At 41.0% G+C, this 13,522-nt stretch overlaps 1 protein-coding gene across 1 annotated transcript; it reads right to left on the bottom strand.

Annotated features, from left to right (window-relative positions):
* Window positions 1-9,395: 9,395 nt before the first annotated feature.
* LOC138335584 (fibrinolytic enzyme, isozyme C-like) lies at window positions 9,396-13,274 on the bottom strand. The gene is made up of 4 exons (XM_069284745.1): window positions 13,128-13,274; window positions 12,278-12,452; window positions 10,122-10,255; window positions 9,396-9,559 (listed from the first exon to the last, which is right to left on the bottom strand). Exons 2-4 carry the CDS (start codon window positions 12,348-12,350, stop codon window positions 9,422-9,424), a joined length of 345 nt encoding a protein of 114 aa, XP_069140846.1. The 5' UTR covers window positions 12,351-12,452; window positions 13,128-13,274; the 3' UTR covers window positions 9,396-9,421.
* Window positions 13,275-13,522: the final 248 nt, after the last annotated feature.

Here is a 13,522-nt window from a genome sequence, read left to right as displayed (position 1 = left end):
GGAGGAACCTGGCTGTTCATAAAACTCAGGGGGAACCTGGCTGTTCATAAAACTCAGGGGGACCTGGCTGTTCATAAAACTTAGGGGGAACCTGGCTGTTCACAAAACCTCAAGGGGAACCTGGCTGTTCATAAAACTCAGGGGGGATCTGGCTGTTAATAGAACTCAGGAGGAGCCTGGCTGTTCATTAAACTCAGGAGGAGCCTGGCTGTTCATAAAACTCAGGAGGAGCCTGGCTGTTCATAAAACTCAGGGGGAACCTGGCTGTTCATAAAACTCTGGGGGAATCTGACTGTTCATAAAACCCAGGGGGAACCTGGCTGTTCATAAATTCAGGGAAACCTGGCTGTTCATAAAACTCAGGAGGAGCCTGGCTGTTAATAAAACTCAGGAGGAGCCTGGCTGTTCATTAAACTCAAGGGGAACCTGGCTGTTCATAAAACTCAGGGGAATCTGGCTGTTAATAGAACTCAGTAGAAGGCTGGCTGTTCATAGAACTCAGGAGAAGCCTGGCTGTTCATAAAACTCAGGAGAAGCCTGGCTGTTCATAAAACTCAGGAGGAGCCAGGCTGTTCATAAAACTCAGGAGGAGCCTGGCTGTTAATAAAACTCGGGGGAAACCTAGCTGTTCATAAAACTCAGGGGGATCTGGCTGTTAATAGAACTCACGAGAAGCCTGGCTGTTTCATAGAAACTCAGGAGAAGCCTGGCTGTTCATAAAACTCAGGAGGAGCCTGGCTGTTCATAAAACTCAGGAGGAGCCTGGCTGTTCATAAAACTCAGGAGGAGCCTGGCTGTTCATAAACTCAGGAGGAGCCTGGCTGTTCATAAAACTCAGGAGGAGCCTGGCTGTTCATAAAACTCAAGGGAACCTGGCTGTTCATAAAACTCAGGGGGGATCTGGCTGTTAATAGAACTCAGGAGGAGCCTGGCTGTTCATAAAACTCAGGAGGAGCCTGGCTGTTCATAAAACTCAGGAGGAGCCTGGCTGTTCATAAAACTCATCAGGAGGAGCCTGGCTGTTCATAAAACTCAGGAGGAGCCTGGCTGTTCATAAAACTCAGGAGGAGCCTGGCTGTTCATAAAACTCAGGGGGAACCTGGCTGTTCATAAAACTCAGGGGGAACCTGGCTGTTCATAAAACTCAGGGGGATCCTGGCTGTTCATAAAACTCAGGAGGAGCCTGGCTGTTCATAAAACTCAGGAGGAGCCTGGCTGTTCATAAAACTCAGGGGAGCCTGGCTGTTCATAAAAACTCAGGGGGACCTGGCTGTTCATAAAACTCAGGGGGAACCTGGCTGTTCATAAAACTCAGGGGAAACCTGAGCTGTTCATAAAACTCAGGGGGATCCTGGCTGTTAATAAAACTCAGGAGGAGCCTGGCTGTTCATAAAACTCAGGAGGAGCCTGGCTGTTCATAAAACTCAGGAGGAGCCTGGCTGTTCATAAAACTCAGGAGGAGCCTGGCTGTTCATAAAACTCAGGGAGAACCTGGCTGTTCATAAAACTCAGGGGGACCTGGCTGTTCATAAAACTTAGGGGGTACCTGGTTGTTCAAAAAACTCAAGGGGAACCTGGCTGTTCATAAAACTCAGGGGTGATCTGGCTGTTAATAGAACTCAGGATGAGCCTGGCTGTTCATTAAACTCAGGAGGAGCCTGGCTGTTCATAAAACCCAGAGGAGGAGCCTGGCTGTTCATAAAACTCAGGGGGAACCTGGCTGTTCATAAATCTCAGGGGGAACCTGGCTGTTCATAAAACTCAGGGGGAACCTGACTGTTCATAAAACCCAGGGGGAACCTGGCTGTTCATAAATTCAGGGAAACCTGGCTGTTCATAAAACTCAGGAGGAGCCTGGCTGTTAATAAAACTCAGGAGGAGCCTGGCTATTCATAAAACTCAGGGGGAACCTGGCTGTTCATAGAACTCAGGGGGATCTGGCTGTTAATAGAACTCAGTAGAAGGCTGGCTGTTCATAGAACTCAGGAGGAGCCTGGCTGTTCATAAAACTCAGGGGGGATCTGGCTGTTAATAGAACTCAGGAGGAGCCTGGCTGTTCATAAAACTCAGGGTGAACCTGGCTGTTCATAAAACTCAGGGGGAACCTGGCTGTTCATAAAACTAAGGAGGAGCCTGGCTGTTCATAAAACTCAGGAGGAGCCTAACTGTTCATAAAACTCAGGGGGACCTGGCTGTTCATAAAACTCAGGGGACCTGGCTGTTCATAAAACTCAGGGGAACCTAGCTGTTCATAAAACTCAGGGGGATCTGACTGTTAATAGAACTCAGAAGGGCTGTCTAAATCAGGGGACCTGGCTGTTCATAAAACTCAGGAGGAGCCTGGCTGTTCATAAAACTCAGGGGGAACCTGGCTGTTCATAAAACTCAGAAGGAGCCTGGCTGTTCATAAAACTCAGAAGGAGCCTGGCTGTTCATAAAACTCAGGGGGACCTGGCTGTTCATAAAACTTAGGGGTACCTGGCTGTTCAAAAAACTCAAGGGGAACCTGGCTGTTCATAAAACTCAGGGGGGATCTGGCTGTTAATAGAACTCAGGAGGAGCCTGGCTGTTCATAAAACTCAGGAGGAGCCTGGCTGTTCATAAAACTCAGGAGGAGCCTGGCTGTTCATAAAACTCAGGGGGAACCTGGCTGTTCATAAAACTCAGGGGGAACCTGGCTGTTCATAAAACTCAGGGGGAACCTGACTGTTCATAAAACCCAGGGGGAACCTGGCTGTTCATAAATTCAGGGGAACCTGGCTGTTCATAAAACTCAGGAGGAGCCTGGCTGTTAATAAAACTCAGGAGGAGCCTGGCTGTTCATAAAACTCAGGGGGAACCTGGCTGTTCATAGAACTCAGGGGGATCTGGCTGTTAATAGAACTCAGTAGAAGGCTGGCTGTTCATAGAACTCAGGAGAAGCCTGGCTGTTCATAAAACTCAGGAGGAGCCTGGCTGTTCATAAAACTCAGGAGGAGCCTGGCTGTTCATAAAACTCAGGAGGAGCCTGGCTGTTCATAAAACTCAGGGTGAACCTGGCTGTTCATAAAACTCAGGGGGAACCTGGCTGTTCATAAAACTAAGGAGGAGCCTGGCTGTTCATAAAACTCAGGAGGAGCCTAACTGTTCATAAAACTCAGGGGGACCTGGCTGTTCATAAAACTCAGGGGGACCTGGCTGTTCATAAAACTCAGGGGGAACCTAGCTGTTCATAAAACTCAGGGGGATCTGACTGTTAATAGAACTCAGAAGGAGCCTGGCTGTTCATAAAACTCAGGGGGAACCTGGCTGTTCATAAAACTCAGAAGGAGCCTGGCTGTTCATAAAACTCAGAAGGAGCCTGGCTGTTCATAAAACTCAGGGGGACCTGGCTGTTCATAAAACTTAGGGGGAACCTGGCTGTTCAAAAAACTCAAGGGGAACCTGGCTGTTCATAAAACTCAGGGGGACTTGGCTGTTCATAAAACTTAGGGGGAACCTGGCTGTTCAAAAACCTCAAGGGGAACCTGGCTGTTCATAAAACTTAGGGGGAACCTGGCTGTTCAAAAAACTCAAGGGGAACCTGGCTGTTCATAAAACTCAGGGGGGATCTGGCTGTTAATAGAACTCAGGAGGAGCCTGGCTGTTCATTAAACTCAGGAGGAGCCTGGCTGTTCATAAAACTCAGGAGGAGCCTGGCTGTTCATAAAACTCGGGGAGAACCTGGCTGTTCATAAATCTCAGGGGGAACCTGGCTGTTCATAAAACTCTGGGGGAATCTGACTGTTCATAAAACCAAGGGGGAACCTGGCTGTTCATAAATTCAGGGGAACCTGGCTGTTCATAAAACTCAGAAGGAGTCTGGCTGTTAATAAAACTCAGGAGGAGCCTGGCTGTTCATAAAACTCAAGGGGAACCTGGCTGTTCATAAAACTCAGGGGAATCTGGCTGTTAATAGAACTCAGTAGAAGGCTGGCTGTTCATAGAACTCAGGAGAAGCCTGGCTGTTCATAAAACTCAGGAGAAGCCTGGCTGTTCATAAAACTCAGGAGGAGCCTGGCTGTTCATAAAACTCAGGAGGAGCCTGGCTGTTAATAAAACTCGGGGGAACCTAGCTGTTCATAAAACTCAGGGGGGATCTGGCTGTTAATAGAACTCAGGAGAAGCCTGGCTGTTCATAGAACTCAGGAGAAGCCTGGCTGTTCATAAAACTCAGGAGGAGCCTGGCTGTTCATAAAACTCAGGAGGAGCCTGGCTGTTCATAAAACTCAGGAGGAGCCTGGCTGTTCATAAAACTCAGGAGGAGCCTGGCTGTTCATAAAACTCAGGAGGAGCCTGGCTGTTCATAAAACTCAGGGGGAGCCTGGCTGTTCATAAAACTCAGGGGGGATCTGGCTGTTAATAGAACTCAGGAGGAGCCTGGCTGTTCATAAAACTCAGGGTGAACCTGGCTGTTCATAAAACTCAGGGGGAACCTGGCTGTTCATAAAACTAAGGAGGAGCCTGGCTGTTCATAAAACTCAGGAGGAGCCTGGCTGTTCATAAAACTCAGGGGGACCTGGCTGTTCATAAAACTCAGGGGGAACCTGGCTGTTCATAAAACTCAGGGGGATCTGACTGTTAATAGAACTCAGGAGGAGCCTGGCTGTTCATAAAACTCAGGAGGAGCCTGGCTGTTCATAAAACTCAGGGGGAACCTGGCTGTTCATAAAACTCAGAAGGAGCCTGGCTGTTCATAAAACTCAGAAGGAGCCTGGCTGTTCATAAAACTCAGGGGGACCTGGCTGTTTATAAAACTTAGGGGGAACCTGGCTGTTCAAAAAACTCAAGGGGAACCTGGCTGTTCATAAAACTCAGGGGGAACCTGGCTGTTCATGAAACTCAGGGGGACCTGGCTGTTCATAAAACTTAGGGGGAACCTGGCTGTTCAAAAAACTCAAGGGGAACCTGGCTGTTCATAAAACTCAGGGGGGATCTGGCTGTTAATAGAACTCAGGAGGAGCCTGGCTGTTCATAAAACTCAGGAGGAGCCTGGCTGTTCATAAAACTCAGGAGGAGCCTGGCTGTTCATAAAACTCAGGAGGAGCCTGGCTGTTCATAAAACTCAGGAGGAGCCTGGCTGTTCATAAAACTCAGGAGAAGCCTGGCTGTTCATAAAACTCAGGAGGAGCCTGGCTGTTCATAAAACTCAGGAGGAGCCTGGCTGTTCATAAAACTCAGGGGGGATCTGGCTGTTAATAGAACTCAGGAGGAGCCTGGCTGTTCATAAAACTCAGGGTGAACCTGGCTGTTCATAAAACTCAGGGGGAACCTGGCTGTTCATAAAACTAAGGAGGAGCCTGGCTGTTCATAAAACTCAGGAGGAGCCTAACTGTTCATAAAACTCAGGGGGACCTGGCTGTTCATAAAACTCAGGGGGACCTGGCTGTTCATAAAACTCAGGGGGAACCTAGCTGTTCATAAAACTCAGGGGGATCTGACTGTTAATAGAACTCAGGAGGAGCCTGGCTGTTCATAAAACTCAGGAGGAGCCTGGCTGTTCATAAAACTCAGGGGGAACCTGGCTGTTCATAAAACTCAGAAGGAGCCTGGCTGTTCATAAAACTCAGAAGGAGCCTGGCTGTTCATAAAACTCAGGGGGACCTGGCTGTTCATAAAACTTAGGGGGTACCTGGCTGTTCAAAAAACTCAAGGGGAACCTGGCTGTTCATAAAACTCAGGGGGGATCTGGCTGTTAATAGAACTCAGGAGGAGCCTGGCTGTTCATTAAACTCAGGAGGAGCCTGGCTGTTCATAAAACTCAGGAGGAGCCTGGCTGTTCATAAAACTCAGGGGGAACCTGGCTGTTCATAAAACTCAGGGGGAACCTGGCTGTTCATAAAACTCAGGGGGAACCTGACTGTTCATAAAACCCAGGGGGAACCTGGCTGTTCATAAATTCAGGGGAACCTGGCTGTTCATAAAACTCAGGAGGAGCCTGGCTGTTAATAAAACTCAGGAGGAGCCTGGCTGTTCATAAAACTCAGGGGGAACCTGGCTGTTCATAAAACTCAGGGGGATCTGGCTGTTAATAGAACTCAGTAGAAGGCTGGCTGTTCATAGAACTCAGGAGAAGCCTGGCTGTTCATAAAACTCAGGAGAAGCCTGGCTGTTCATAAAACTCAGGAGGAGCCTGGCTGTTCATAAAACTCAGGAGGAGCCTAACTGTTTATAAAACTCAGAGGGACCTGGCTGTTCATACAACTCAGGAAGAGCCTGCCTGTTCATAAAACTCAGGAGGAGCCTGGTAGTTCATAAAACTCGGGAGAAGCCTGGCTGTTCATAAAACTCAGGAGGAGCCTTGCTGTTAATAGAACGTTAGGCCCAATCAACCAACCAATCAGGTAATTGTTTGAAAATTGTTTGACAATAATCAAATTTATTCAAAACGTAGGATAAGAGACAAGAAAAAAACTTTTATTTTTTCTCCCTCGAGAATTATCGGTCGATGACTAAACGATTCTTGTCAACCAATATATCTTAATGTTTAAATCCTTGTTTGTAAAAGTAATCTATATATGCCTATATATCACTTCTTAGGTGTAGTTGAACATAATTAAGTTAGCAAGAAGTGTCTATGCAACCTTGGATGTTACATTTGACTCGTAGATTTACCGACAGCTTGAAAAATGGCTTCAATGGCCGTCAGAAGCAAGATCCGATAATGGTACCTTATATTAGGTTATAGTAATGGTATACCAAAGTTCATACCTGTATTACATAATACTAAATTTGGTCAAAAATCGGGCTTAAGCCTCCCTGTCCACGTGTGATATCTTCGGCTTTCTCTGTTCGGTTGATGGCAAACATTTTAACTATTTTTAAAAATTATGTATTGCATTTTTAAAGGAGAAGGTACGTTAAGACTCGAATATGGCCGCAAAATTAATTCTCCAGTAAAGAACAACATATTTTGCCATATAACAGTTGAATACATTTGCTAACACATTACATCCCGAAAATATCCCGCATGTGCCAATTATGTTCACTATGACGTCATCAACATGCAGTTTCCCGCCATTTTTCACAAAAATCCTCGAAAAATCATACTTTTTGAGTGGTTTTCTCTAAAAATGAATGTGGCCGCCTTCGTGAAGCAGAAAGAGATTTTCACACGTTGTGTATCGTGTATTTACGCATATCCATTCAAAATATATAGTTGCTCAAAGGTGGCGGCCAAATCCATTTCAAGCCTTTTCTAACCTAAAGATGATGAATTTCTAGCAAAATTTGGTGAGAAGAGGAAAATCATCAATTTGATGACGTCATAGGTGGAGCACATCGTGTACATGGTTATAAAAAGTTATGTTTTGATGAATAGCAAGTATGAGAGTATTTATTGATGTGAAATTGATGTGGATCAGAGTTAATATTTTTCGGCCTGAAAAATTAAGGCCAAATACTGGTCCTATCATATCTACTCCTTTTGGAATTAAGAAAAACTGCAAATTTTAGGATACAATAAGTTGCATAACGCTTGAGTTCCGGTTTCAAAGATGAAATCTAAACTGTTAGCCGCTTTAAAATAATCACACACAACTGTTAACAAAGACTGTTAAAGAAGTACAATCTTGCTAAACTCGTGGGTGGGGATGTCATCTTTTGTTGAATTCGGCCCCGAAGATTGGCTAATTTTCATATACAAATGGGTTCCATCCGTCCGTCCGTCTGTCCGTCCGTCCGTACGAATGGTTTCCTGAGCATAACTCTAAAATCAGTAGAGATATTTCCACGAAACTTCATTCACACATTGGTCTTATGGTCTAGTAGTGCCTTTTGCTATTTTTAGGTTTTCATGTTTTGCATTTTTTCCGTAACCATGGAAACATTGCTGAAAATATCACATTTTTGTACCCGGTTCGTTTCCGGAGCATAACTCTAAAACCAGAAGAGATATTTCCACGAAACTTCATAGACACATTGGTCTTATGGTCTAATAGTGCCTTTTGCTATTTTAAGGTTTTCATTTTTTGTACTTTTTCCGTAACCATGGAAACATTGCTGAAAATATCATATTTTTGTACCAGGTTCGTTTCCGCAGCATAACTGGAAAACCGGTTGAGATATATGCACGGAACTCCATAGGCACACTAGTCTTATGGACTAGTAGTGCCTTTTGCTATTTTAAGGTTTTCACTTATTGTACCTTTTTCTGTAACCATGGAAACATTGCTGAAAATGGCAGATATTTGTGTAAGAATCGTTTCCGGAGCACAACTCTAAAACCAGCAGAGATATTTCCATGAAACTTCATAGACACATTGTTCTTATGGTCTAGTAGTGCCTTTTGCTATTTTTAGGTTTTCACTTTTTGTGCTTTTTTCTGTAACCATAGAAACATTGCTGAAAATATCATATTTTTGTAGCAGGTTCATTTCCGGAGCATAACTCTAAAACCAGCAGAGATATTTCCACGAAACTTCATAGACACATTCTTTTTAGGCCCTTTATGACACTGTCATTGTACTAGTTATAAACAGGTTAATAGTTTTTCACATATATGCTTCACATTCATAAAACTATTCACCTTGATGTATCTGCCCTTACCAGAAAAAAAAAGAAAAACATTTGGATTATATTGGTGGCAGTGTTATTTGGTGGATGAATGAAAATACGAATTTAAAACTGCGGTCAAATTTGAATGATATATGTATCTTAAGACATTAGACAACACAGACCTTGAATTTAATACTGCGTGGGGTAAAATATAAAAAAAAAACGGGAAAATTATCGCCAACAAATGTCAAGGTTGTATACCTGATTCAACAATGACAGTCCCGCTCTACCTGAATTATACTCCATCTTTCTTTAGCTCAACTTCCTTTTTCCTGGTTTTTTTTCATAGAAATAAGTCTCCATTATCAAACTTACTTCAGCTTTGATATCTCCATTGGCGGGGGATCTAAATGACTATGTCCTTGGGGTTTTTTTTATATAAAATTGCAGTCCTGATTATCTTCCACGTCAGAAAACAGACTTAAAACACATTATTTTTTCAAAGTAAATTATCCTGTAAAAGTAAAATTATTTATTCATTTTGGCCCTATTCTTATTGCAAATTGTACTGAATATCTTCTTATTGTGCATAATGAAAGGATTTTCATAAAAAAATGTTTGCAGCAAGAATACCAAAATTCTGGTCGCAAACTACCTCAGTAATTTACATTAACAGGATAATTTACTGAAAAAAAGGGTATTTTGCCCAAACCACACATTAAACATTTGAAACTGATGCACACTGAATAACCGACATCCAGCAGGCTCCGAAACATTCACCTACATAAGAAATCTTGTGTCCAAAATGGGATTTCCGGAGATCTATTTTTGTTTGATTCTAAGGTTACTTATTTAAGTGTTAAAACAGTAAACACATTGACCAGCATTTCTTTTTCATTTATTGTGTTTATGACTCATTGATAAAGTCGAGAAAGTGTGTAATTCTAGTGTAAACACTAGGTAATGACGTATCACATCCGACAGCTCCCCATGACGTCACTCCCACCAACACGCCATCGCAGGTCAGCGGTCCACCACTGTCTCCCTACGGGCCAAAGTGCAATTAGATATTGTAGTGCTATGTAATGACAGTTGAATGCACATATTCAATCACTATAAAACACGACGTATGTAAGTTATAATAGACTGTATTCCTGGTTATTGTTTTTTAAATCTTTCCTATTCATGAGTAGTAAAACCAAATGGTCTTCCATCAAACTCGAATAGTATGAAACTAGTTTGCAGGGCTGAAAATCAAATACACAGGAAGTTGAGATAGAACTTATATTGCAAGCTCCCTTAATTCCGTTGTTGTTTGAGATATAACTTACATTTCTTGCTCCATTGATGCCGTTGTTGTTTAGAATAGAACTTACATTGCACGCTCCATTGATGCCGTTGTTGTTTAGAATATAACTTACATGTACATTGCACGCTCCATTGGTGTCGTTGGTGTTTGAGATATAACTTAACTTTCATGCTCCATTGATTCCGTTGGTGTTTGAGATAAAACTTACATTGCATGCTCCATTGGTACCGCTGGTGTTTGAGACATAACTTACATTGCATGCTCCATTGGTGCCGTTGGTGTTTGAGATATAACTTACATTGCATGCTCCATTGGTGCCGTTGGTGTATACACAAACATGACCATCGTTTATACTGTCAGCACCCCAGATTTCGGCACAATCCGCGTTACTCAACACCGTCGTGGTGGCTTTCTGAAGAATATCTGGTAGTGCTGTCGACAACAAAGAACCGTCACGTGATTTACATCTGGTAATGTTAGGGACAACAACAAAAAGCCAACTCTCGTAAAACAGACAAATGCTAATTTGACAATGTTGGATGTGTTTCCCACTTTCAGTTTAATTAACTTAGACCTATGTTTGGGGACGGTTTGTTAACAAACTATAGTTTTAAAAGTCAAATGAATATCCAGCTATTTTACAGAACCATTAAGACCACTACGTCTGTTTAAGTAGCATAACAATTTACATTTCATTTCTTAGACCAACTATCGGTTATCAGTAATGTTTAAAATCCTGTTTAATCTAGTGATATTTTGTATGCTTAAATGTCACTTCTTGGGTATACTTGAACCTAACTAAGTATATAAAGACTTTGTATGCATCAGGCCTAACCTCAGATATTACTTCTGACTTGTAGATTCCTGTTTTGTTCATAAAATTGGGCAAAATATGCAAACACATTGGCCATTTCAGTTTAAAGAGCTCAAAGGAGTTTGTGATATTTATATCACCAAATAACCATGCTATTGTGTTTACAAGTGTCTAAAGCATGTACAAGGGTGCTGGTTCGACCGGATTCGACTAAAACGGAAAACATATCGAGTCCTTCTTCACCTTATGCGAATGGCGGATATAGGTTGTATCATACATATATCAATTATTAACTAAGTCATGTTCAAGTATACCAACGAAGTGGTATATAGGCATCAAAATATTACTAGATTAAACGTTTTACACTACATACAGCACTACAAGACAAAACTTTCAGTAAATATGTTTTAACACTACATATAATTACATGGCTTTGAGTAGATATGTTTTAACACTACATATAATTACATGGCTTTGAGTAGATATGTTTTAACACTACATATAATTACATGGCTTGGAGTAAATATGTTTTAACACTACATATAATTACATGGCTTTGAGTAAATATGTTTTAACACTACATATCATTACATGGCTTTGAGTAGATATGTTTTAACACTACATATAATTACATGGCTTTGAGTAAATATGTTTTAACACTACATATCATTACATGATTTTGAGTAAATATGTTTTAACACTACATATCATTACATGACTTTGAGTAAATATGTTTTAACACTACATATCGTTACATGACTTTGAGTAAATATGTTTTAACACTACATATAATTACATGGCTTTGAGTAAATATGTTTTAACACTACATATAATTACATGGCTTTGAGTAAATATGTTTTAACACTACATATAATTACATGGCTTTGAGTAGATATGTTTTAACACTACATATGATTACATGGCTTTGAGTAGATATGTTTTAACACTACATATAATTACATGGCTTTGAGTAAATATGTTTTAACACTACATATAATTACATGGCTTTGAGTAGATATGTTTTAACACTACATATAATTACATGGCTTTGAGTTGATATGTTTTAACACTACATATAATTACATGGCTTTGAGTAAATATGTTTTAACACTACATATAATTACATGGCTTTGAGTAAATATGTTTTAACACTACATATAATTACATGGCTTTGAGTAAATATGTTTTAACACTACATATAATTACATGACTTTGAGTAAATATGTTTTAACACTACATATAATTACATGGCTTTGAGTAAATATGTTTTAACATTACATATCGTTACATGACTTTGAGTAAATATGTTTTAACACTACATATCGTTACATGACTTTGAGTAAATATGTTTTAACACTACATATCGTTACATGACTTTTGGTCTTACGCATGAAAATTATTTTACCATAATGTTATATTCTGTGACCACTTTTGATGCTTTATGTACATAGATATGCATATATTAGTCATGATATGTATTAAGCGACTGGTGAATGTATGAGACCAAAAGAGACCAAATCAACCACTTCCAAAATATATTTCTAACTCTGATACTATGGTCATCAATACCAATCGAGATCTGATTTAAATAAAATGGTACTATTTTGTGTAGTTTTGTTATTTGAGATTATGATGCTTACGTGCTCCCCCGGAGGTGCGGCCCCAGCCAGTAATTGTACATGATTGTCCAGCGAAGTCCCCGCCGGTCGGCATGGTGACAGCCACTGCCCCACTGTCACCAGTGATATCCTCGTCAAAGTCCAGTACAGCTATATCATTGGGGAAAGTGCCGCTACCACTGCCATAGTCAGGGTGCTTAAATAAATCACAAATATATACATTATCTCAGTCGTCTTCCTCAGTCATTCTTCATTTTATTATTTTTTCTTGACACACGAAATGATCATTATTTATTGTGATGTGCCGCTATTTTACACATTTATATGAGGACATACAGTTTTGGCTGAGTCATCATCTAATTAATTAATGTAAAATGGTGTCCGAGCAGAATTTCCGTTGTTTAGAAATGATGTGTAGGATGCTAGACCGCTATTGCATATCGTAAAAGGCGACTACATTTTGATATGTGTTCGTTGTCCTAGTTAACGTGTCCTTATCACTTTCCGTATTGATTCTGACCTGCTAAGTGCTCGGGTTATATAGAATAGTTTGACCCTTTGGGGGATACTTCGGTGAGATAGCACTATAACGCGTGAAAGAGTTCCGCTATTACAAGGGGCACATAACTCAAATATATCATAGCCTCCCAAGACCTACAGACATCTAAATACGCAACACATTACATGTGTAGAAAGGAGAGTGTGCCTAGGTGATCCTGTCAGTTAATCAACACAAATCACTCGTCAGTGAATGCGAATGGCATATTCATATTATATGAATCTTAAAATTCATACTATATATCAATAATAATATTAATTGTATTACATTAATATCGTGTATGAATGACCGAACAAATACAGAAATACTCACCGGAGTTTCCTTTGATACTTTGAAAGTCTTACCGCCGCTAAAATGTTCGTCTGACCCGACTCTGATCTCCAGATTTCTGGTGATAAAACAGGTGAAACTTTAGTCATAGACCAAGTACCGAATTTGATTGGTCAGAAACATTAATCGTGTCATATACCAAACAATACCGGACTTGATTGGTCAGAAACATTAATTATATACCAAACAGTACCGAAACTTGATTGGTCAGAAACATTAATCATAGATCAAAAAGTACCGGACTTGATTGGTCAGAAACATCAATCGTATACCAAAAAGTACCGGACTTGATTGGTCAGAAACATTAATCATAGACCAAAAAGTACCGGACCTGATTGGTCAGAAACATTAATCGTGTCATATATCAAACAGTATCG

Source organism: Argopecten irradians, chromosome 11 (genome assembly GCF_041381155.1).
Source record: "Argopecten irradians isolate NY chromosome 11, Ai_NY, whole genome shotgun sequence".
NCBI lineage: Eukaryota > Metazoa > Mollusca > Bivalvia > Pectinida > Pectinidae > Argopecten > Argopecten irradians.
The sequence above is the reverse complement of the archived record's forward strand: the minus strand, read 5'-3'. Positions and strand labels throughout refer to the sequence as shown.